The 26,677-nt window shown below is 39.3% G+C and overlaps 1 protein-coding gene across 1 annotated transcript in view; it reads left to right on the top strand.

Annotated features, from left to right (window-relative positions):
* Positions 1 to 26,677, top strand: part of vat1 (vesicle amine transport 1) — a 37,551-nt gene that overhangs the window by 5,208 nt on the left and 5,666 nt on the right. Inside the window, exons 2-5 of the mRNA XM_044101246.1 lie at positions 2,052 to 2,259; positions 15,059 to 15,229; positions 16,311 to 16,400; positions 19,227 to 19,468. Of these exons, the coding sequence (XP_043957181.1) occupies positions 2,052 to 2,259; positions 15,059 to 15,229; positions 16,311 to 16,400; positions 19,227 to 19,468 (711 nt within the window). The remainder of the gene's footprint in view (positions 1 to 2,051; positions 2,260 to 15,058; positions 15,230 to 16,310; positions 16,401 to 19,226; positions 19,469 to 26,677) is intronic.

Here is a 26,677-nt window from a genome sequence, read left to right as displayed (position 1 = left end):
AGCTTGTCTTATGCTCAGCCATGAGGAAGAATCTGGCAGGGAGGCTGATGAGTGGAGAGAAGCCAGGGGAGAAGATGGGCCCCATTGTCCTGTTACTCTGATGAGGAAGAAGGGATGGAAGGGGGACACTCCTCACAAGGGGGGGAAGAAGAAGAAAAAAAGAAGACAACAAAACGAGGAGCTGGGGATGAAAGCAGGAGCGCCACACAGGACAGACAGGATGAGACAGAGGGGAACTGGAGAAGGGGAAGGAAGACGTTCTAAAGTTGTAAGAGGAAAACGACTCAGGAAGTGAAAGAGAAAGAAGGGAAGAGAAAAAGTGAGGAGAATGGAAACGGGGTGAGATGGAAGGCTGTGTTGGGAGGACTGGATAAGAGGGGGGAGGAAGAAAACAGGAAGAGAGTTATAATGCCGCTGTCGTCTCTGTTTCCTGTGTCCCTCGAGTGAGCTCTCCTGATTGGCTGGTTTTGGGGCTGGGGGGGAAGTTTATATCATGGCTCATTCTACTGGAAAGAGACAGTTGTGTATTTGAGGATCCTGCTTTGATAAGGAAAGGTTGGGTGCTGAGGAGATGGGAATGCACAGGTTGCTACATGTTGCTCTTAATATGTAAAGGAACCAAAACTGTTGGTGAAAATTACATTAAGGGCTGTAACTAACAATTAATTCAGTATTTGATTATTCTATTGATTTATTCTGGTTATTAAACGGTAAAAAAAAAAAAATTACGTTCTGCAGATTTTTCATTTAACCACTTAAGCCTTTGTTCTACAGTAAGACAAATACATTAAAAGATAAAAATAAATTATTCAATTCATTTTTTTGAATTGGAGAATAAAAGTGTTATAGCTTTTTTCTAGGAGTTTTGGGGGGAAAAAAACATGTTTATAGGCAAAAGTGTTTTAATCTTCAATGCAAAATGTATGTAATCTTTGTACAGTGTTGGCTTCATTACAGGCCCAAATATGTTGGTTTCTTTAATCACATGACCTTTTTCAGTCTGTATTAATTAATTATTAAACTAGTTGGCAATAATTCAACAATCAAATCATCATGATTAATCTTTATCCCTAATCACATTTATTTCTATAAAAACAATTGTGTTGTTTTGGGTATTTTATTCTTCTGTTATGTTTTTTTCTTGATGACTTTTGAGCCATCCATGTTCTCAGCCATACAAATTTTATTTTATTTTTTACGAATGGTTGTGCCTTCGCATGCCTACTGTTTCTTTTTTAGCAAATGACCTTGTCTGAGCAAACAATATTTCCCATTCTTACTAGCCCTGCATGCAATTTGCGTCTTTCACAAATGTATCAAAGAAGCAGTTCAGGTTCACATGGCAGGACACCAATGACTTCAAGATTTTGCTCCTTATTTTTCCACAGCCTTAAAGTAATATCTTTGTCAATTGTCATATAATATTAGTGTGGAATATGCATAGTTTAAACTATCTTGGCACTTCAGCATAAGCCCCCATCGTTTCCTTGTTGCCACTATTGGGGGGTGAAATCAATCAGTGCCAAAGGATTTGAATGCTACTTTCCTGGCTGCTTTGCAAACGTCTGGCAAAGTATTTCGGCTTCCAAGCTAACTTTTCTTTTGAATATTACATGCTCTGTGCTCTAGGTAAGTTTCCCAGAAAAATGAGCAAAAACGTAACGACAAACTTCCAGGGATCCACACATAAGCAGAAGCAAATGACAATTTTTTTTTAATCAAATGTACTAAAAATGTATATAAAAAAAGATTTGGACCTAAATAGCCTTAAAATAACATTGCCCCAAATCACCGCAAGGTGTTTCTATTAACGCTCAAGCTAGCAATAGCATTGCTACACAATGCTTTGCTAATTTCTCATGCAAGAAATTAGAAAAGTAACTGCTGAAACTCCAGAGAACCACTGCTTTAAAAATTATGGGATTGTTTTATTCATTTACCAGGATGTGAGTCACAGGAATTACGAGCCAAGACGATTAATGTTTCCTTGGCACCATTTGTTTTCTGATTTTCAGTGAGTCCGTTTCATCATTCGCTGTCTTGTTTTTTAGGTTGGTGACAAGGTGATGGTGCTGAACCGCTTTGGGCTGTGGCAGGAGGTGGCTGTGGTTCCAGCCAGCCACACCTTCCTCATCCCAGACGGGATGAGTTTTGAGGAGGCAGCTGCCCTCCCAGTCAACTACATCACTGCCTACCTGATGCTGTTTGACTTTGGCAACCTGCGGCCCAACCAGAGCGTCCTGGTCCATGCTGCTGCAGGTACAGCACCGCCTCAGACATGTTTTCCGTCAGTTGCTAACAGAGTCATGCAAGGATTAATTAAAAATGTATGAATTCAATGAAATGGAAATTTAAACACTGAAAGTTAAATGTTTTTGGGGGGTTTTCACTTTGTTGAGCATGGGCATTTTAACATGCTCAACAATTTGTTTTCATAATAATTTACAAAATGTCTCTGTAATCATTTTACAGGTTGGTGTAAAAATATGAATAAATAACACGAAAATTACATGGAGATATAAAATCAATGCTAAAATACAAAGTGCACAATCTTAAAAGCTTGTTTCCCATTTTGGAACCACTAAATTTCCTAAAATAGTCTATATTAAATATTAAGTCATACCATGAAAAATATGTTTTAAATCAAAAAATACTAAACTCTCATAATTGCATTAAGCTTAAAACCCTTTTAGGTCTGGAGGCCGCTTTGCATCCTGCGTTTGTTTTTGCAATAATCTGAAAGCTGTTGGAAAAGGTTCCACTGTTCACTAATGTGAGATGTAGTTCAACGTTTTCCTCAGAGCATGACTGCACTAATGCAAGCACACCTGTCACCTGTGCTTTCAGGTCAAAGTTCAGAATGGAAGAAAGATGGGGACTGAGGGAGAGAAGGCACCTGTTTGGGGGTGTGATGAGCCTGAAAACTTTTAGGTTTTTTTGTGTTTACATCGTCAGGCCAGCTGGAATGAGGAGGTTATTAGTTAAAGGATATTGTTCCTGTTTTCTAAATTATCACTTTGCCTCTCATTCCCACTTTTTATGTGCAGGAGGATCTAGGAATGGAGCGTTTAGATTTGGGACAGCATGTGTGGGTGTAAATGGCTCAGAGCACATAATGAAATTTGGCCTTTTTCTCGACGGAGAACAAAAAAATGATAAAGAGCTTTGGGAGCCTGCCAGTGCAGGTGCGTGTGTCCCTTTACATTGACAGGAATTCATTTGTAAGTATAGCATTCTGCAATTTACAGCAACAGTTAACAGCGTTGTAGCTGTGGGACCGGTGGTTTTACGAATCCCAAATGTTTGCGTTTATCATATCCAGTTGATGTCATTCACCCCTGTGAGAACACATGCTGCAGCGTTCTGTGTAGAATATGCTCCCTATAGGAGGAACACTCTGGAAATGTGGTTGAACACTCTTCTCCCTGCTGGCTTAGGCAGAGGATCACCTCTTGTTTCTCAGGGAAGACTGCCAGTCTTTGCTCTCCAGCTGTCTGGACAGACATTAGCATTGTAAAAACACATGCCTAGATTGTTTGCACGTCCTTTTTCCAAGGTTTCTTCATACCTCATGTGGGAAAGAACCCCACCTTCCCAGCTCCCGTCTAAACATCAGCTTCCAGCATCTTAGGGTTCACATGGAGCTGGATGCTGAGCGTCTGTGTGTGGAGAAGATGTTCCACCCAGGATTCTGTCAAAATGGTTCCTGATGTTCACTGATTAGACAGATCAAAGGTATCTGCTGTGACAGGGCCAGAGACTGAAGGAGGCTGGGAGGCAGTAGGCCTGTCTGCGCTGAGCTTTCATGTGATGATATAAAAGAAATGGCAGGCAGGCTTCGCTATATTTCTGAACCAGGTCTTTCAAACCAAAAGAAGTCACATTTCTTGACATATTTCAATTTAACTGGATTCCCGATATGACAGTTATTTTCATGAATCATATAAAGAAACAGTTATCTCTATATTATATCTATGTTGCAGCCAGAAAAAGTTAGGCAGAGGGAAGGTAAAAAAATGTACAGAATCAGTAGTTGAGTGTTAAATCTCTTATTGCAAATTACCAAAACTAATCTAAGACAATTAAAATTAACTCACCTAAGTCTAAATTCCAATAAACCAAAGTTTGACATCTGTTTTCATGTGAAAGTTTTTAAAAGTAAGCCTGCTTAAAAAGTTTAAAAAACTCTACACTGAAGAAAGAGAACAAGTGAACTTCATTAATCGGTCACAAGGAATTACATTTAAAGTAAATTTACTAAGTTTCAAGTTAAACAAACATTAATAAAGTAAGTTTGGTAAACTTCATTCAATTACTAAAAACATTTTTTTAAAGATGGAACTCCATACGCTTTTCTTCAGCTCTTGTGGCAGCAAACCCTCATATAGTAATACTAGGATTATAAGCAACATCAAAATATAATATATGGTCTGTATTTTACTCCTAAAACCTAATTTATGTTTTGTCAGGCATCCTCAGTAGTTGGGATTTTGACACTGAATTTCAACAGTATGGTCCTGCAGCAGATTGTGAGGGGAGCTGAGAACATCTTTAGAGTCTCTACGCTCCTTCAGAATCTGAATTTGGTTCTGAATGTTGTCAGACACTCTTCACATCCTCTCTGTGGACGTTTTGAACTGTTGCCATCAGGCTAAAAGCAGAACCATTACTTGTCTACGCAGCTTTCAGACATAATCTGTTAAAGAATCTGACCTGTTTTCCTTATTTCACGCGATTCATCAGGTTTATCTCCTTGTGTTTTATCCAGCTAAACATTTTTCAATCCAAGATAGATCCCAGAAAACTGCTGTCTCATTTTGTGGTAGTCTCTAATTTATAACATGATAAATACATTCATAAGTTTCAGTATAACTCATCGTTTAATGTGAAATAAATTAGTTTTTGCTTGAAAAAGAATAATTAAATTTTTCAGACTAACGCAACCTCTCTCAGTAATATGCAGTCTTGTTTATTTTTCGGCCCAATAGGGCTTTCCTCACCCACTCATTTAAAGCTTCTGGTGCTATAACCTTTCCTAATAATGGTGCTCTTATTTCCTGCATGTACTTTGAAGTTACATAAGAATATTTATTTGACATTTATTTGACTGAAGTATCACATGATGATGTTGTGGAACACCACCGCTATTTCCCCATTTCCACACATTCCTGGTTTGGTTTTTTATATATATATTTTCTCTTTAACAACCATTCCAAGAAGAAGTTTGCTTTTTTCTCTTTATGCATTCATATTTTGTACTTTTGAGAAACGATAATTACAGATAATCAGGGCATAAAAAGTTCCAACCTGGCCACAAATTCAGCACACACCTTGTCTAACAGAGCGCGGCGCTACCTGCTGTCTCACTGCGGCTAATGGTTTCATCACATCATGATGCTGTTTCAAGACTTCCCGAGTTGTACATCCAACTAAAGAGAAGCAGATTTATGTGTCTGTCATTCCCGAACACATCTTCCTCTCCGGCTGAATAAAGATAAAATGTTGAGCTCATGGATGAGATCAGCTTGTTTCTGCACGATTTGCACAGATGAGGAGTAACAGTAGTGCCGGAGAGAGGCAGGCAGTGATTTGTTTTTTTTCACCCGCAGTCACAGGGTGCGGTGGTAATCATCGTGATTTAATGCAGTGTGATTTTTCATTGAAGGCCTTGATCAACAGCTTCTTATCGCTTCAGCCACGTACTCCCAACTCGCTGCTTTCTAGTAAGCGCTGGAGGCGGAATGGGGGTAGAGGAGGTGGGTGTTCATCCTGTTTCTGTTTCATGACTGACCTGATTGTTCTAGAAACAAATTAATCTACTGATGTGATCGCTTTGGGGAAATAATCCGGTTTCTTTCAATCCCCAAAGTCCCTCAAGCTTTCAGTTAAGAAGATAATTTATTATGACACTTAGTGCAGATTTAGTTTCCACACTGTCTGTGTTTTCTGTGGCCTTCAGAATTTTCAAACAAATTTTCGCTCGCTTCTTGTCTCCCATTAAAATAACTTTGAGTTATCAGCTTTTCTTTTCTCTTTAATTTGTTCAACAATCTCAGACCATTAAAGGGAACAGAACATCAATACTCTTTCTTGACATTTCTTGACATTGCAATTTGATTCCTTTAAAACAGGGGTGTCAAAGTCAAATGGACGGAGGGCCAAATAAAAAATCTAGCTACAAGCCGAGGGCCGGACTGATCGAATGTTCATTGAGATTTTTTTAAATGACGCATTTGGTCTAGTGCAGCGGACCGGCCCTTCGTAAATTGAGAGGATCGAAGGGGGGGGTTTCAGACGGGGTGCCGGCTTGCTGCGGGCCGGTTCTAATAATAGATCAAGATCATCCCAGGGGCCGTAGAAAATCTTCTCGCGGGCCGGACTTGACTCTGACATATGTGCTTTAAAAGATGGAACTTAGAATTTTCTTCCAATTACCATGAAGGACAATAGAAGTACTTCCAGTGGCCATTGTACTACAGTTTGAGAATCATGGAATTTGTGGGTTGCGTTTTCATTGATAAGTATTATTTGCATCTCCACCCTGTTGAACTCTGTAGTGGAAACGTTTACAAGAAGAATGATGCCTCGCCCTTCAGTTGCTTTTAGCCTCTCCATTGTTCTATGTTTGCAGGTAATGTCACCTCAACATAAACTGCATCCCTTCCTGAAAAGCATAGTGACCTTTCCCGATCAGGTGACTAGTTGGGAATGTCTGACTGGTGTTCTGTATGTCTGTGGTGAATAATCCTCAGCTGCCTCTCTCGTGGCTCCGTTCCTATCTTTTCTTTCCAAACAATAGCTTCTTGTATTTCCTCCCATCGTGCCTCTCCTCTCCACCGCACCGCACATCTGCATCCTCCACTGCCCGCCTCCACACCCCTCCAGCCCTTCGTAACCTCGTCTCCCGCCTCGTGACCCTCGACCATATCCGTGCCGTGGTCCTCGTCATCTGGGAACGTGTGCACGTTTTCCCTTTTGTTTTTCCCTGGGGGCTTTTGGGCGGAGGGGGAAGCTGGACGACATTTGGATGTATCTCGTGGGTCTTCCACTGTACACGGCCAACTGTTTTTCCTCTGACCTCTCCCTGAACTAGTCCTGATGTTTATGAGGCCCAGCCCGCCAACCAAGCCACCACACCCACACTACACATTCCTGCATGCATATGGGGACCCGCTGCTTACAAAGATGACGTCCGGTTCTGCTTAATTTATGAGCTCTGGAGTAAATGCATCCCAACATGAAGTGCCGTTGTGCTGCAGATGGGAAATGCATAATTTGATTAGGAGTGTACATCCTCTTAATATTTTGGCTTCCGAAATTGCCAAAGTTATGTAAGGTGCTTTGGCTCGCTAAATAATGCTATCAGTAAAATCCACCAACATATCTGTACACTTGACATTCATAAGTTCCACTAATCAGCTGCTTCTGGTTGAAATCTTCAGGTTTTGGATGGAGTTACTGGGTTACGCTGAGGATTAGCTTCCAGGTTTTAAAGCGAGAGGCTTTCATCTACTGCATATCGTCAGAACTAAATGACTTAAGTCCTTGCTAATTTTAATCTGCAGAGCTAATGTAAAGTAATTTTTATTCTTGCCATTTTTTGTAGTTTTGAATCTTTAAAGTTGTAAACTTTTTACAAGGACACAATTTTTTCATTTTCTGGCTCATTTCCTTGGAAAACCTCAAGCCTGAGCTCTAAGTACGCATCTCGTGTGATAAAGAAAAAACAACAATCGATGCAATTAAAATAGATGTAACTAGGGCTTAAAAATAAAATCGGCATTTTTTATACAGATTTAAATTCTCAATTTTAACCCATTTTCCCCTCACTTTTTTCCTTAAAGAAGAGAAAATATTATAAAAAAAGGTTTTTATTTAAATTATTCCTGTGAGTTGACCTGAATTCAAAGTTGTAAAAAATAGAAGCTCTAAAACATCCTCATCAAAAAAAGATGGTAGTCTTAGGTGGGCTAACATCATTCTGAACTATGGAAATCGAAGTAGTGCCGTTGTGGAAAAAAAATTTATTTATTGATCAAATTGATTTATTGCGCAACCCTAGATGTAAGTAATCCAGAATTTTCTGTTTTTCTGGAGGATAAAGATCATATGACCTAGAATCCCATTTCTTTCACTCACGCTCAATGACTCACCATAGCAACAGTAGGCAGGTAAACAGTAGCTACATGCTTATTGGAGTTTTTTATATGCTATTGGGACTTTGACTGGAACTGTTAGCTCTTTGCCCATGAGAGTAAAAATGTACTTTTTTAGAAACCAAGGGTGAGTTTGTGTCAAAATACCTCTTCTATAAGTATGGTAGTGAATCTGTGATGCTATGGGCCTGTTTCTCTTTCAGCTGAACTTTGTTATGTTCAGGTAATGTTAATGTTACCTGAACATTAACATTTCAAAACTGCAGACTTTGACAGTGAACTGAAAATGTGTAATTAATGTGTCTTTGAACAAGAGTAAAAGTGTAAAATGAATAAATCAAGGCCAAGTAAATCTAACAAATGGACTCAAAGGTTGGATTTCTCTTAAATTTCTCAGTGGGAAATTATCCTTCTGATACAAAATATTTTTATGCATCTTTAGAGGTACCAATAAATGTCTTCAGCACTGTAATTGTTGCGAGTTTGCTTTAAATGCATCCATCATACGACCATATACATCAAATTAAAGTAAAGTGGGTATGACAGGTGGCTGGATGTCTTGGTTCTGCTAAATGAGAATTGCAGCCTGGTGTGGATATTCATGGCTGCTGTCAACCCTGCAGGCAGGGCCTCGGGCGTATCTGTCTTCCGTCATGGCTGACTGCAGATGTGTTGGAAAAATGACAAGTCAAAGATGTTTTTAGGGTTGAATGATTCAAAGTTCTGTTTCGTTTCCTGTTGGGAATTCAATTAAACAATCTATTTGTTACTTTTCCTCCCTGGAGTCTTTGATATGTTATTATTCTCATTTATTATTCAGTCTCATGTTGCTTGAGCATCAGCTCATTTGTACTTGCTGCTCTAGGGATGACGTTTTCTCTTAACCTGTGACAAAAGTGTCTGAGAATCATTTCCTTACCCCAGTTTAACAAATGTTAATCCACTCTGACCACTGAGCAGGAGTCTGGGCTGTGTGGTTGAACCGTCTCTGCGTTCCCTGGGCCTGCCATCGCCGGCGGCAGATCAGCTGCGCTGATAGTGGAAGGAAACCAGGGCAACCTCCAACCCAGCCCTCCAATCACATTTCTCTTTCGTGTTTTCAGTGCCACAGTTTTTGACAATTGACCCCATCTTCCCCCACTCTACCCGCCACCACATAATCACAGGTGGATGCAAAGTCTTTGTTAGGACACCTGTTTGTGTGCAACAGCTTTTGCAACAGGGTTGAAGACGGGGAAGGAGTTTGTGCATGTTTATTTCTGCATGCAAGTCTGTAATATTAGTTTCCTGTAGCTCATGGTTTTATTTGTCATATGATATGAGAATGCTAACAGAGGAAATTACAAGGGGCTCCTTCACTCACCCAGTCACTAAAAATGAACTTCCTCTATGAAAATCACCTTCAGAGAGAGAGAGAGAACACTGAACTGCATTTCAAGCCCACACTCCCGCACGCATCCAAGAAAAACAACAGGGTTACATAATGCAGTGTAATACCTCAAAAGTACACGTTCACAAACACCCAACTGTAGCTCTCTCATTATGCTAGCTCAAGTATCTGAACAGTGTTAAATCTTTTCCATCTGCAATAAAACGGTCATTTATTTGCTTGTCCGTGTTGTAATGTTCCCACTGGGAGTTTGGCTAAAAAAGAGATGCTCTGCTCCATGTTTTTATTTCATTCTTTCTGCAAGCCACCACCACAACCTAATGATAGGTTAGAAAAGATACAAGTCTGGGAGGAAATGTGCAAATATGTTGAAAAAATATGCTAAAAAGAAGAAAAATGGAGTGTGATGAGGAGCCAGCCATCTTCTGCTGCTGACAGTAACAATATGACAACACCTGACATCACAGCCGGCCCTCATACACGTCGCCACAACTGTGATCATCACATTTCTTCAGGAAATAAATACAAGAATATAATTTTTCTTGTTTGAATTACTGATTTTAGCACATTCTGTCCATTCCACCCTCCCTCATTCTGATGAACCACTGGGTGTGGAGCAATAATAGTGGCCTCAGTCTCATTCTGGATTCCTTCTGTGTTTTTTGGGGCAAATTCCAATTCGCTCCTAACAGCCATGTTGTGGACCACAATTTGTGCCAAAATGCAAGAACGTAAGGATTGTGGGGGAAGACAAAACCCCTCTGTGCTCCGTTTAGGTGGAGGATGTTTGGGTCGTCCTTGTTTTCGAGTGTAAACACTTAAATTGAATCTTGAGGAGAACAACTGCAAATAGCAGCAAGTATCGGTTTAGGTAGCCTTTTCTTCCTCGTTGCTAGTTTTAAGCCGCAATCTCCGAAGAGAGCTGGTTCGACACCAAGTACATGCTGGGAATACTGGAAATCTGGGAAAAGCAAGTAAATGCAGAAACCGAAGGCTAATATTTTAATCCTTGCATATTTGTGAAGATTAGCAGATACCAGCAGCTAACTGGGAAGGAAGCTTATCTTGCCTTTGCGATGTGCGTATGTATGTGCGTGTCTGATTGGAGGTGAGGGGACTGAGAGGTTCTTGGCACAGTTCTGCAGTCTTGTGATTGGACACATGGGAGTTTGTTCCCATGGGATTCAGAAACGGGTACAATCTGACTAAAACAGTCACAAAATAATGTACAGTTCCTCATAAAGCTTATTCACACCACATCACATTACAACAACAGGCTTTGATGTGTGTGTGGGGGGGGGGGGCGGATTTGGTGGACAAAACGTTGTGCATATTTCAGAAGTGGAAGGATAATGACATGTTTTAAATGTATTTACATGTTTTTGGAAAGTGTAGCAGAGGTTTGTTCGATAAAATCGATTCTACACTATCATCATGAATACCAAGAAACACAGCAGATGGGTTAGGGCCTGTGGAAATGTTTGAATAGTCCAAGCTTTGAACACATCACAGAGCACCTTTCAATCTGGTATTTGAACATGCAAACCACTGGAAACCTACCAAAACATGACCATCCAATTGAACTGAATAAATGGAGCATTTATCAGAGGAATAGAGATTTGTTAAGAGGACAATTATCATCTACTCCACAAATGTCTCTTTCATGAAAGAGTGTCAAACAGGAGCCATTTGTAAAACAATGAGGTTTACTAGCTCTACATCTCACCTTAAACGCAGCGTCCATAAAATGAAATGTGGCAGTGGTCTCATCATACTGGCTTTTCTTCAGCAGTATTTTGGTCATTTTTGCTGGGAAGATGGAAGGACATGGAGCTAAAAACAGAGTAATGCTGGGAAAAATAACTATTGGTGTGAAAAGATCTGAGACTGAAGCAGAGGTGCACTTTCCAGGAGGAAATACAACACCAGTGAATCCCCACTTTCCTCCATGTTTGTTTTTGTCTCTGCTCCACCAAACCCATTTTTAAGTTTGGAGGATATGTTTAGGATTCAGAACCGCTGGTCTCTATCAGTTCAGATACTTGTGTTGGAATGGTCCAGTCAAAGTCCAGACCTAAATCCTTTAAACTGCTCTTCACTTTCCCTCCAATTTGACTGAGATGAATTGTCAAAAACTTTAGTTTCTCAATGTAGGAGAAGATTGTTGTATAAAATATTGACCCCTGGGTGTTGAAGCAAACATATGCTTTACTTTTCACATTTTCATCCATGATCAAATTTCTATATAATTACGTTCGACTTCACAATAATGTACTACTTTGTATTTGTCACACAGAAATGCAAATGATTCTTTTGAAAGGCACTGCAGCAAATTCTCCTTTTTTGTACAAAAGAAAGTGATTTCTGCATTTATTTTTGATACATTTCTCTACAAAGCTCCAGTGAACGGAAATCACAAAGTTTATAGCAGTTACTATAGTTAAATATTTAAATGTGAGCATATAAGATTCTGTTGGACACCTTTTACCTGTCCAGAGATGTTACTGACATCTTTCTCTGTCTTCTCTTTTAAATTACACAAAGGTCTCCTCATATTTGTATATTTGTGTTTTATAATCATTAGAAATACGGTGCCTTTTCAGGCGACTTCTCAAGACAAATACACAGCTGTAGCTGTCAAAAACGAACTGCTGACAAACTCGCGATTGTTGCGCTTGCGTGCCCGAAGGAAGAGCAGTCAATGAGACAAAATGGTTCCCTTTGCTCTGTCATTGCTGGCAATTTGGCTCAGGTTACCTTGGCAACACAAACTCGGTTTTCTCACTGAGAGCGAGGAGAGACGGTTGCTGTTACAACGCGGCCACGACAGCGCTCGCATCCAAGAGCAACAGCCTTGAGTTTTGTTTTCTCTTCAGCTATATTAACACCATCAACAGGCGTGATTATAGTGATGCAGCCAGCTTGTTCATCTCACGGGAACCCGTTGACCCGCACTACCAGAGAACAGCTTTATCTTGAACATATATCCAAATGATATCAGTAAATGTCAGTACTTTTGTTTCTTTTGTGTTTTTATGCAGCCATGCTGCCACAGAGCGAAGCTGCCTGGGTTTGGTTGAAGAAGTTGTGCTATCAGACAGGCTCACTGGCTCAGAAACATTTATGTTCAGATGAAGGGACAAGAGGTGCACCAGCATCATCCAGTGCACAACATTCTCTCCTGAAAGCTGACATGCATGCCTAAAATAAGCACAATATTCTTCACTCAGAACGCACACACTCAAAGTGAAAATCTTTTCTTCATTTTCTTGGTGTGCATATTTCTCACCACATTTAATTTTCTCAACCATCCGTCTAATCCCAGTTAAAGTAAATGTTATTGAATGCAGCTGTTGCTCTGTGCTTCTTTATTCTCTCTGGTATCAGATAAGATGTGCTCTTTCCTGGTCAGGCATGAGTGACCTTTATGGATGCCTTGCAGCCCCGGCCCCTCCAGTCAGCTTTCATTTCAAACAAGCCACTTGCTTATCTGTAACCTATTACTTCTCGCAACGGTTCCTTCTGCAAACACCGGCTACGGCATTCAAGCACAGCAAAGAAAAATGCAAATAGTCCAAACCTCTACTTGTATTTAAAGTCTTGGACAATGTGGGAGATTTTCTTTTTCTCTTACAGCTACTTATATGTTTTTCTGGTACTTTAGTTTGTCTTGAGAATGCAAACTGCAAAATTGGATTTACCACAGGGTGACAAGCGCTACTTTCTCCAGAGTTGGATGTATTTGTCTTTTGTGTGGGTGTTTACTTTCCCTGGGCCGGCTGGGTTAATGTAATTGTGTTTAATATGCCTCATGCATACCCCTGAGCGAAAACACATCCACTCTGTTATTGACTTGGTTGTTTGTCACAATAAATAATGCAAATCAAATTTACCTGGCCCCGAAAATATGCGTTGAATGGGAATTCTTGTTGAGCTCCATTTTGTGGAGGATTTTGCTCAAAATAGTTTAAGAGATACAAAGGTTCATATCTTAAGCAGGTTTGTCTTAATCTTCTAAATTGTTGTAAAATTTATTTCCTTTGAAGCATGAATTTTTATTGATTCAGTAATTGCACTTATATAGAAGATGAGACCTCTTTTTCTTAGGAATCATTATTAATGAAACAATCAAAATTGAAAGTGAATAGCTTACTTAAGCTTACATTAGATACCATCTTTACTAATTACAATCAATTAATGTTTCAACTCTTCTGATTAACTAAAGCCAAAGAAAATAAGATGGTTAAACTCCTATTTTACAATTCATCCATTTCCAGCTTTCAGGTACTTTATGTATCGAGGAAGAATAAATCAAGGCAAAAAGAAAGCGGATTTAAAACCTAAAATCAGAAAGACAAAATAATGTTTTGGAGCTACTGTCTTAATCTGCCAGGCTTCGGTTTAAAACTGCCAGCAACAGGAGAGTGAAAGCTGCTTTAGTTTTGGCCGGAGCTGTGTGTTGTTCATCTCCCTTTCCAGAAGCGTCTTGGTTTCCTTATATGCACGTTTTCTCAGCCATGAATGAAATCTCTTTGGAAACAAACAGCTGTGTTACCAGTTCAAGGTTGAACAAAACAGCCGAATGTGTTTCTTCATCCTTGGATTTTGGCCTCCTCAATTTCTAACTGGAACTGGATGACATATTTTGCAAAAGTTAAGATTTAAAGACTTGTCTGATATGTGTAGGACTCGCATATATGAGGGGGAAAAAAAACATTTATCGCAATCAGATTTTGCAACAGTTGATCAGGTCTAGTTAATGGGTCCTGTCCGGGTGTCCTGTGACAAACACTTTCTTTCTGGTTTGGTCTAGTGCCATCTTTGAGGATGCAACTCCTCCTTGGAGCTCCTTCAGACTAGCTAGCAGGAATTAGCAAACACTTGGTAGATCTGCTGAGCTCATTGTGCGAGTTACTTCTCAGTGCAACACTGGTAAAATGTTAAAGGGTTAATAGAGGGGTGATGTTGTGATGACTTCCTGATGGAGGAGTGTCAGAAAGTTTCTTAAAGGGACAGAGGCCCAATTTCAAGGAGTTAAATTATGAAATCATAGTTTGATATGTATTCCATTTTTATCAACTTAGTTAAAATAGTTACTTGATTGTACTATAAAATACCGCTGTGTGCTGGGAAAATGAATAATGCTGTTGTCTTCACACACAACAGCCTCTTTAGGGAGAGGAGACATCACAAGGGACTGATCACCCAATTAGAAATGAGTTTTGGTGTAGCTACTGTGACCAGTCGACTGGGGGAGAAAACATGGTATTACCAAAATTGGACTTTCTTTAATGCATCTGAGATGCAACTTGTGCAGCTCTGTTGTATATTGGTTTTCATAAATACAAATGTTTATAACAAGAACAGAAAGAGGAAACCATTTTGAATAAGCCTCTCCGACGACTAAACTCTAAAATCCAGCCGGGTAAGGAGAGTCTGTGGAGACGAAAGGTCAAAACCAACAGATTCATTTCCCTGTATTAAGCGTTGATTTATTTTCCCCTCTCTTCAGGTGGCGTTGGCATTGCAGCCACTCAGCTGTGCAAGACTGTGAAAGATGTGACCGTGTTCGGCACCGCGTCAGCAAGCAAACATGAGGCCATCAGTCAGGGTGGGGTCACGCATGCCATCGACTATCGCACCAAGGACTATGTGGAGGAAGTTCGCAAGATCAGTCCAAAAGGTGAACGAGAGCTCAGCATCCGCCAAGATTGAATGTCTAAATTTGGATTTTTTTGGAGGACACAGGAGAATGCAATTCAAAAAAACAAAACCGCTGTTTCCAGCATTACGCATTTTGATATCGGATATTTCAAGATTTTTGTTTTCCCACTCTAGATTTGGTGAGATGATACATTGCTGTGCCATTTCTTTTTCTCAGTTTCTCACAGTTGGCTGTCAGAGTGGCAGCAAATAGGGAGTCAGTTTCCCACCTAACAAAAGTTTTGTCTCCAAACACTGAGTCTCTCCACCTCAAACATAGTAGCGAGAAAAGTTATATGTAGCTGGAACTGCTTCTAGGAAATTAACCAAAATCCTTCCTCCTTTATTAACTAAATGAAACAAAGTCCAGGTCATGCTGCTCCTGTTTCAAATATAATATAGTTTTCCAGAAAGCTCATCTCATTGGCACCTCTCCAACCTCTCTCTGTTCATTTTTGAGTCAGGCAGACATCGGAGACAGATAGGTTGAAAGCAGGAGCTGACACTTTACACAGAATGTATCTAATTAGAAGCCTGAATCAATGTGCTCACCACCAATCCTTCTATCTTTGACTCTCTGTCAATTCATGTGTGCTCCGGTCAAGGCAGAGTCATGCTGCGAGCCCCTGCAATCAATAGGACCGGGGTTTAGCAGCGCAAAGAGGGGTAGCCCAATTTAAGGAGTTTCCTGTGGCACAAAGGAACATCATTAAGGCAGAACCTACATGGCTGGACGTTAATAAGCCACAGAGAAACCTCCATTGTCTGGTTTTACCATCTGTGCAGATTGTTATGCTGAAATGATAGCAACAGGGAGACATCTCATCTCTTTTGTCAGACAAGAGACATGAATGGAAAAAAGCAGTCATAAAGGAAGGTTCTGTTACGTTCCTCCTGTCCTCCTTTATGGGTTTGAGTAAACATGGAGCAGCTTGGCTACACTCACTACTCCTATTGAACTTTGGCATGCAGAGGGGCAGCCTGCCAGAGGAGATCTGGCGGACTGCTCTTGCTGAATTCACACCATAGATAAATTCCACCGTTTGCCTCCTGTGCCTCAGGGCTGGACATCATCCTCGACCCACTCGGAGGATCGGACACCCACAAGGCCTACAATCTGCTGAAGCCTATGGGAAAGCTCATCACCTATGGTAAGTGGCAATAATAAATCCAGTAGCAAGATAATCAGTGTTGCACAAATACAACACAGCTTGGCGTAAAGTGTTGTTATTCATGTTTTGCTGGTGCCAAATCTCAAACATGGATTGATTCAGTTATTAACCAGACTTTTCTGTATAACCAATTAAACTTACAGTTTAATTTGCTATGCAAATAGTTATTTTTTAAAACCAAATTAACCTCTGAACTTCCCCGTTTCTGTGCAAGCATGCTTTTGATGACATCACAACCAATCAGCACACAGATCTGACCATTTGTATTTTCCTTGTCATTTTTTTTCCCTCTTTGCTTCAAAGTGTTTAATCAGATAACTTCTTCAAATGTGTTTACTTGTATTTGGAATCGCTGCAGCACAATGTTTTAGCCTCATATCGAAACTGCACGGATTTCTGAAAAAACTGGCAACAATCAAATATGTGACAGACGGAGGGCCAGATTTCATTCTCAAAAGTCAGTAATTACTTTTTCCCCCCCGATATATGCAGTTTTGTGGAAAAGTTTGCAGATTTATCCCGTTGGGAGGGGGAAAGCTGAAAATTAAAATGCCTCCTAAACCTAACAACTGTTTCTACCACCCTTGGTATAATTGAGCCCATTTTTCCCCCTTTATTTTGCTGAACTGTTTTAAATTTACCCACATTGGACAGATTTAAAGCTCGGCTGGCCTGCAGAAGGTCATAACACAGTGTCTCCAAACAGTTTCAACGTTGGACCTTTACTTGACAATTCCAGAGCCGTCAGTTCTTTCTGGTTTTTAGGTTTGTTTGTCTTGGCCTTTCAGGTGCGTTGGGTGTCCTGTTGCATCATACAACTATTTTTTTATGCTTAAGGGCACAAACCAATTTGTACCACTTAATGTCCAGAAGATAATTGTTGCAGCTTGTTGTTGTTTCAAAGGTGACTCAAGATAGCACCATTTGTTATCGGTTCTTGTAGATAAAGCCACAGCTTCTAAGACAATAAGGTTGCAACTTGAATGCTAAAATCTGTCAAAAGTCACTCATTCACCATAGTTTTTCTTGTGCCTCTTGTGATGTCCTCACAAAAAGCACATCCATTTTATTTTTATTTTGTTAAAAATCTTAGAATTTTGAAACATGCAGCAGTAGAAATCCATCCTGCATCACCTTTTATTTTGTTTTTATTGATGTGTTAATAAAAAAAAAAATGCATCGTTAGGTAGTATCTATAAATCTACCGAGGTCAATTTTTTCTTCTTGTTTTGAGCTAATCTGCTTTTTCAATTTTGGATTCAATAAAAATCTGCTACCTAAAATGAAAGTTGGTTGTAACCTGCAGACTTTCTCTTGTCTTTAAGGAGAAGTGTCTGCAAACAGGGCATTCCTTCTTGCAACACATCAGCTACATTATCAAACCAAATTCTTTACATTCTTATCCCTTTGGACTATAGCTAGAATTCATCCTGAAGAATCCACACTATTACATTTTTTGACTTTTATGTAGCAGCTGCATAAAGAACAATTAGTTGCTGCTTTTTCCAAAAAATTCAAAAATGCGTTCTCCCGGGATCTTTCAGGCTGGCTGTGAATAAATAGAATAGTTGTGGGTTTCACACTTGCCGCAGAGTAAAAGCTGCTTTCTAGTGGGCGGATTGGCCTCTCTGTGGAGGCCCATGTCCTCAGTGAGATGTGTGTCATCCGTGGGAAGCCCTTTTACGCTCCCTCTGCTACAATGCAAATCCGAATGCATGCATGGAGTGGGCGGGGTCGGCATCCATGGAGAACAGGGCCTCGCCTTTTTTTGCGTGTTGCTCAGAAAGCCCCTACCCAGCATGGTGCCCTCCAACCTCAACCATTCAGCCTCTCCGGTCCCTCTGCGCCGAGCTGCTTCTCCTCCAGCTTATCAGAAGTAGGCACGGTGGAACAATGGGGTGTTCTATCTGCATGAAACCTGGAATGTGTGTGAATACGGCGGGCCGGGTCCCTTGGTTCTCTCAGAGCACGCTTTGTCCATACCACCCTCACCCCCACCCTTTTCCTCCAATCCAAGGAGCGCAAAGATTGAGAGTAGAGAGACCGTTAAGTGAACCCGTAAGGAGGGGGACTGGAGGAGGATGTGATGGCAATGGCTGCTGAAGTGCTAAAGAGGATTTTGAGGGTGGAGAATAGGCGAGAGACAGAGGTGAAACAAAGAACAGCGGATGGCTCTCATTGCCTAAGTGAGATGTGACATTTCAACACCACCACTTTTGATTTTTTTAAAGAGCCACTATTATGTCAAATTGACTTTTTTTAAGCTTTACTTGATGTTATAATGTTATTCTCTCATCAAAGATATGTAAAAAATAGGATTTCTTATGTTTGAAATGTTTAATTTGCCATGGCAACTATTCAGCTGTGCCAAACTCTTGGTGGGACCAAAACCCACCATCAAGGACAAAGAACAGGGCTCCACTCAGCTCCTTCAGACTAGTCAGCCACAGTTAGCAAACACCTTATAGAACTGCGTAACTTCTGAGCTCATTGTATGAACTACTTCTTAGTGTAAAGCTGCTAAAAAGGTTAACAGACGAAGGATGTTGTGATTACTTTCTGAAGGAGAATTATCAAAGCAAGAGTTTCTTAAAGAAATATAGCCCCAATTTCAAGAAGTCAAATTAAGAAGTATATCACAACATAGTTACTTGGTTGTGCAAAAAAAACTATTCTAAAATGCGAAAACACATAATACTGCCCCTTTGAACACAATATTACTACCAAATACTAAAAACACAATATGTAAACTTAATGGAGTCAAGTTTTACATTGTGTCTGTTCTTCGATCTTTGTCCCCTTCAGGTGCGGCCAATATGTTGGCAGGTCAGAGGAAGAACCTGATCGCCGTGGCTAAGAACTGGTACCACCAGTTCTCCATCCACACGCTCAACCTTATTCAAGGCAACAAGTCGGTGTGTGGATTTCACCTGGGCTACCTGGACGGGGAGGTGGAGCTCCTCACCCAGGCCATGAACACCATCCTGGATCTGTACAAGCAGGGCAAAGTCAAACCACGCATCGACTCCACCTGGCATCTTGAGCAGGTTGTTGATTTTTGCTATTTACATCTCGATTTTTCACACCACTCATACATTGACTCAGAGTTAATGTTTTTAACGGGCATTCCAAAGACAAATTTAAAAAAAATAATAGAATATTTTCTGAAATTACACTATAATTTTTTTTTCACAAAAACATAAAAATATTCAAGAATTTTAAATGTGTGAAAATTAGTCGTCTGAACGGCAAAGTGCTGCATAAAAGAGTTTTGTGTAAATAGAAAAATCAGCTACAAAGTTAAATTCAAATCAGTTCAAAACAATTTATTTATACAGTGTTAATTTGCAACAATAAAAAGTAAATTAAATCATACAGGTTGATTCCCTGCTTTCTAATTTGATCCTATTTGTCAAACAATGCAGTCGGGTTCAGTTTAATGTTCAAATTGGATTAAAAAAAAGTTTTCCATCCAAGGAAACCCATCAGATTGCGCCGAGTCGCTTTTAGATAGTCACAGGAGAAAGTATTGAGCTCAAATTGATCGATTTCAGGTTGTTTTCTACATTCACATCAGAGAATTCAGCTTGTTTTCACAGTGAAAACCAGCTGAAACATCTGCAACCTGCTGGCATCTGACGATTGAACAGAAGGATGAAAGCTCTCAGTGATTTGTTGATTCTACAGGTCTGACGGTGAACAGGGGAGTGTGGCTTGTGAAATTGATTTATTGTGAGTAATCTCAGTTGTTTCAAGATTTAGCAAGGAGAGCAGGGTGGATTTTCAACTAAGGTCAGATAATTTTTATAGACTTAATAAATAAAATTATGATTTGACAACTTTTTGTATTCACTCAGGTTTTCTTTGGCCAATAATAAAAGTAGGGAAAAATCTCTAAAGGGTCAGCTATACTGTTTTTTTTTTTGTTTTGTTTTTTAATAGAGCTTTATATCAAGGTTTTAAGATATTATGGTTTTACAACTACAAACATTTTCTGCCATACCATTTCTACTGTTTTAAGTTATTTTAATCTCTAAAATAGTGCAAAAGTATCATTTTTATGTTTCAGTGCCTCTGGATTTGGAACTGTATGAGTGAGGTCTTGACAAATAAGAAAAAAAAAAAAATTTTGCAAACAGGTTTGTAAATTATTAAATAATTATGAAAAACAAAATATGACTAAAAAAATCTTTCTTTTTTTTTAAAACTTTTTAAAGATATTAATGCTAATTTAGTTGTCAGTGGACATTTAGCTCACATTAACCTACACAGATTTAGTGATGTAAGAAGCTTCCTACTTGCTATTTTGAAGAATATTTGATTAAGCCGAGCTAAAACTATAATTTAGGTCTTTTCTTAATTATTACAACATTATTTTTGGATCTATACCCGTTTCTGATTAGTCTAATTTGTGCTCAGAAGTGCATTTCCGTAAAGAGATCTGGATCTAGATGTTAATCTGATTGAATACATCCCTCCTCTTCTTGCTCTAATTGATCTAATGTGACTTGACTGCAGTCACTTCTGAATTACATTCATTTTTACATTGTGGAAACGCTCTAAAGACACATTAATGCCAGGTAGATTTTGCGTCTTTGTCTGCTTGTTGGTAGGATCTGCAGCAGCAGCTGGGCGTGGCCCTGAGGCTCACACTCAGAGACAGAAAGTTGTCCACAAGACACTCAGTGTCTCGTGCAGCATAAGTCACTGGGGCCGACAGGCTCTGATTGTTGCAGACGAATTAACAGTGCTAATAGATATGAATAGAGAAGGAGAATGGATAAAAAAGGGAGCATCATAAGGACATCTTCTGTTGTCAAAATCGGAGCTGGTCAGTATTTTGGTTGGCCAGAGAGAAACACCCGCTGTCTTTCTCCGCCATCTGATGCTCTTTCTCTCCCTCTCCATCTGTCTGCTCTTTATAACTGAGTCTTCGTTTCTTGCCATGCTTAGGTTATTGACTCCCTCTCTGTCTCTCTCACTATCTGGCTTTATTCTCTGCTTTCTCCCTGTTCACTGTGTATCTTTTTTTTCCTCTTTCTCTCCTGTTGCTATGGTGACATCCTTTAGTCAGCGTATGCGTCTATCGTAGGGAGGGGCTCTGATGCGTGGAAGGAAAAAAAAGACATGATGTGGAGATAGAGAGAAGAGATAAAGGTGGATGTCATGTCTTTTGGTGTAAAGTTTGCAGGTTTATGTTTGCTGACACCAATACTCTGGTTCGAGGTGTCACAAAGACAAAAAGCTGCCGGGAGGGAGCAGTGGATGAATTGTCTTAACCCGGATATAAATGCCACACCCTGACCTCATTCATCACAGCCCTTCCCCCTTGTCTGTACTTGATTTACGAGAGAAATCTGTAAACCAGAAAACGTTCAGAAATTAGCATGACCGTCTCCTCCTACATATCCATAAGCTGCAATGCTCTGAAAAAGTATTTTCATATTTCTTCCATTTTTGCCTTTCTTTTTGTCAGTTTTCAAATTCTGATTTCATTAATTAATAGATCATCAGTGTGGAAAAAGTTACTGCCATCCCATGTTCAATCATAAATCAAAAGATTAACCACTTTTATTTTGGTTCGACCTGCCTGACTTACATGAAGTAGGTTATAAGAGTTAAAAAGGCAAAACATCATGATCCAATCTTAATAAATTAGACAGATAACAAACTCACTGACCTGGAAAAAGTTATAAAGCCATTTCTAAGTGTTTCTATTAACTATCAGGAAGGAATCCAAGACGACATTAAAAACACTGTAGACCTCAGTTAAAGTTGTGATTAAGCAACACAAAAGAGACTAAAATGGTATTCATCACACAGATCCAAGGTAAAAGCATCGCCTTGCCGATCAATGGAAAAAAAGGCCAATCTCATCTATTTGCTCCAAAATCTACAAGGTTTTTTTGAAAAATATTCTGTTGACTCATTTGCAAAAGTGGAACTTTTTGGAATGCGAGTGTCATCAAATCTTGTTTGGTTTGTTATATCTGGCTTAAAATTAACACAGCTCGCAAATAAACAGCTAGACATAGCGGTGGCTGTATCATGAACTGGGGCTGCTTTGCTGGTGCTGCTGTAATTGTTGGAGCCATTAATTTTGCTCTTCAGCAGGAAACTCAAGGAGAATGTCTTGCCTTAAGATCAAATGCTAAGCAGCCAGTTTTTGGAGTGGCCTAGTCAAAGTCTGGACTAGACTCCAGTTGAGACATTTTGTTGTGACCTTACACAGGCTATTCATGGTCGAAAATCTCCAGTTTGGGCAAAAATTCCTCCAGAGTGATGTAAAAAAAAAGACTCTGTTGGTAATCGATTGAGAGCAGAATTTGCAAACAATTATTAGGCTTAAGGTACAATTACTTTTTCAAATAGAGTTGTCGTGGGCACCTATTTTTCTAAAATAGATTTTTGCTTTTACACAGTTTTAATTTGTCTGATGCTAAATTTTGTTTGACTTCAAACTTTGCTACGTGGGGGAAATATGCTAAATCTGTAAGGAGGCAAGAAGAGTTTTATTGCTGTGATCTTTTGCACAGATAATAATTTTGCTAAAGATTTTAGAGCTGAAAAACACGTATTTTAATAAATATAGTTCTTTTATATTGCTTAGCCTATTTTTTAAAGATAATTTTTCATTCATTTAAATTATATTAAAAATGTCTGAAAGTCTCTAATGCAACTTCCATAAACATACATAGGCTGAGATTATGAAAGGGTTTGATTCACTAAAGATGCTAAGCAGAATACACCTGCTAATAAAGAGCAATGACTTTTCATATCTTGTAAATAATGTTGGTGCAGGGATTTATTTTAGTTTGCAACAATTCAATGCTATCGTTTGAGTCCAATCCACATTGAGCTGTTTACTAAAAGGCAGTTGTTAATCTTTATTCTTACAGGTTCTGTAACATAACTGCTTCCTTTTTTCATTAAGAAGGAATTTGTCTTATGGTGTTTTTTGTTCGGATGATTTCTGTATGAATGTCAAATCAGTTCACAATTACAGCTATTTGCTTCCAAAGGCTTGCACCAGTTGACGAGTCCCAGCAACATGCAGGGCAGTACACCAAGTAATTTCTGGTAACTGTGTTGCAGTATGAAATCCTGGGGCCTTTCCCTCCATGCACTGTGATAAACGTTCCTCCAGCAATAAATGATATGCAGCAGTTGTTCATAGATGAGACAAATATTTGAAAAACAACTCAAGTTGTAAAAATGTCCTTGTATTTACTTTATAGTCTGCTGCGTAGAGATTTGGCCATTTCAAGCTGTTCGAATATTTCTAAACCTGGATCTTTCATTTAGAGTGTAACCTAGAAACGTCCCACTTGTGACAGAACAGTGCCTTGCTAAAGGGCCTTTTGAACTACTTCACTTTATCACCTTGCTACTACAAGCTTTATGATATTTTATGGAAGATAATAAAACAGTCTGGCATACATTTCTCTCCAGCAACCCTCAATCAAAACTTAATGGAGCCACTTCTTACTGGAATTACCTCTACAAGTCTTTTGGTGGATGTCTCTACCAGATTTTCACATGAAGAGAGTTCAATTCTTTCCCATTTAGATTCGAAAGACAGCAAAGCTCAGTCAGATTAGAAAAAAAGCATCTGTGAACATCAACTTTCAAGTCTTGCCTCCAACTCTCAGTTGGATTCCGATCTGGACTTTAGCTTGGCTAGGTTGTTCTTAAACATGAATATGGTTTGATGGAAACCATTAGATTGTAGTTTCATTTTGTATATTTAGAATTGTCCTGCAGGAAAGTGAACCTGCCTCTGAATTAGATTTGTGGGGGTTTTTTTAGGTTTCCAACAGGTTTTCTTCTGAACTTAGCTATATGCATCCTCCCATTGACTAGTTTGCTTCTCTGTACCTGCAGATGGAAAGTGTCTCCTCAGTGTTATGTTCTTTCCTCAGTGTTATGTTCTTTCCACTGTGTTTCACCATAGAGTTGGTGAGTTCAGGCTAGTTGTTATGGTTAATTCTCCACCACAAAAGCTGGATTTAATGTTTCTACATTCAAAATCAAATCCAATTTTATTTGTATAGCACCTTTCAGCACCAATGCATTTCAAAGTTCTTTACATCATAAAACACAAAAATACAAAGTCATGGAACACACAGTCAACAATTGAAACATTACATTTTGCCATCGTTGCACATCAGATTGTTGATTTAATTTTTCATTGATTATGTTTCACTAAACTTCACTTTTTTAAATTGTCTAGTTTGTCTAATTTAAATCGGATATCTCAGATGTTTGGTGGAATTTGAGTTTATCTGAAGAATTTTCAGTGAAACTCCATGTAATATTTTAACATCTGAAACTATAAGCAACTCAGAGAAGTTTGACAGTTAAATATAAGGAGCATTAGAGTGAAATGAAAACACATCCATCTACTTCTGTACTCTACTTGGTGTTTTATGTACAGGTGGTGTACCTGAGGTTTGGAGAACTGTTTGGATTTTCTAGAGAGTAGATTGAAAGAACATCAGCTGCTTTCGCTGTTATAGAAAATGATTTCTATAATTCCTGAACTTATCCCTCGTCTTCATCTGAAGGATACCAGTTGCGCCGAACCCCTCCCTTCGCGTCCAGACTCCCACACTCCCTCTCCTGCCCCCCTCCGTTCCCATGTGTCGAAGTCGTCAGAGCCACGTTTCAGCCAGGCTTTACGTTGCTAGGAGATGGCCCTGTTGCCTTGGCATTGGTCGTTAGGTGGTCTGTCTGCCTTGCACAAATAGGGTGGGGGATCGGAGGGAAGAGGAAGAGGGGGTGTGATGAAGACGGGAACAGACAGTGGACAGAGCTCAGTGGTCAAAAGAGGAGGAGGGTGGGGCAGATCTTGGCTGGGATCCTCCACTCATCATTATGATGGAGAGCCACTCAGTCAATTTATCACTGCGTGGGGGTTTGAGGGCAGTTGTTAGAGGAGACTATTTACTCTGGGGGAAGACATTTTGAAGGAATATTTGGCAATATCTTCTGCAACACGCACCAACATGTATATCTGGTCTCGTCAGGATGAATGGGCGAGTTTTAAACGATATGTACACATCTTTAAGCCTTAAAATAGAACTAACAAGGCCATCTGTGCACCATTTGTGCTGCTGGTAGTCTGATAGCAATAATGTGCATTTCCCTGAGGATCATTGTGTCTAGATTAGACGTAGACATGTATTATTTTACCTTTTCAACCTGATTTTCAACCTGATTTGATTCGTATTTTAAAATCCAATTTTTAAAACTGAGCAAGCACTTAGATTTATTTTTAAAATAAGAACTTTTTCTGTAGCATATAAGAAGGGCTGCAGATAGTTTTTATGTTATGTAGATTAAAAATTTGAGATTTTATTCCCAAATTTTGTCTAAATTAGTTTATTTAGCAGTCAGAATTATAAGCAGAGCTCCAACATAGACAAACATATGTTGACAAAGTCTTTTTAACGTGTCTTCAGCTTCTCATTACTGGGGTTTGTTGCTTCTACAACAAGAATGCGTGTAAAACTTAATTGTGGATGAGGACGTGATAAAATATGAACTCACCGACAGCAAATAGATTTAAGACTATTTCAGTGTAGGTTTATTTGTTGATTCATTTGTTGTGGTCTTCTGTGCTGCCTTGAAATGCTAAATTTTGAACTTCCACAGTCTAATTGCCAAATAGGTCTCGTTAAAAAGAGGACGTTAGATTTGAAAAGAGTCTCAGTGGCTTTACGGACTTTCTTGCTTTTAATTTTCGCTTTTGCCAATAGTGAATAAACTCAAAGGCATTGATGCACCAATCAGGATTATTCTTGTTTTATTTAAGGCTTTGATTTACCAATACCAATATCCATTAATTTGTATTTCTCTTTAAGAACTTTCATAAAAGAAATAGAAGTGCAACTTTCAACTGGGAGCTGAGTCAACATCACACCACATGCATGGGAGTGGAGTGGTTGTAAAACAGGGTTTCACCAACATTTTGAAACAAAGACAAAAACCACGGCAGAGGTGAAATTTTAAGTGGTTTCTGAATCTTATGTTAGTGATTAGTCTTTTTAGCTGCCCTAGCTGTAAGCAGGAGTCTTTGCCTTTATTCCCCAACGAGAATGTAGCTCGCTATTTCAACTCCGAGATTTCAAAAGGGCTGCCAACATTTTCAAATCTAACGTCCTCTATAACAGACCGAGTATGAAAACAACCGTTTTTAAAAAGGACATGTTTGATTTATTCCCTGTTATCTTCAGAAAGTCTTGCTCTCTCTT

Source organism: Gambusia affinis, linkage group LG19, assembly GCF_019740435.1.
Source record: "Gambusia affinis linkage group LG19, SWU_Gaff_1.0, whole genome shotgun sequence".
Taxonomy (NCBI): domain Eukaryota; kingdom Metazoa; phylum Chordata; class Actinopteri; order Cyprinodontiformes; family Poeciliidae; genus Gambusia; species Gambusia affinis.
Note: the sequence above shows the minus strand (reverse complement) of the source record. Positions and strands in the feature narration are given on the sequence as shown.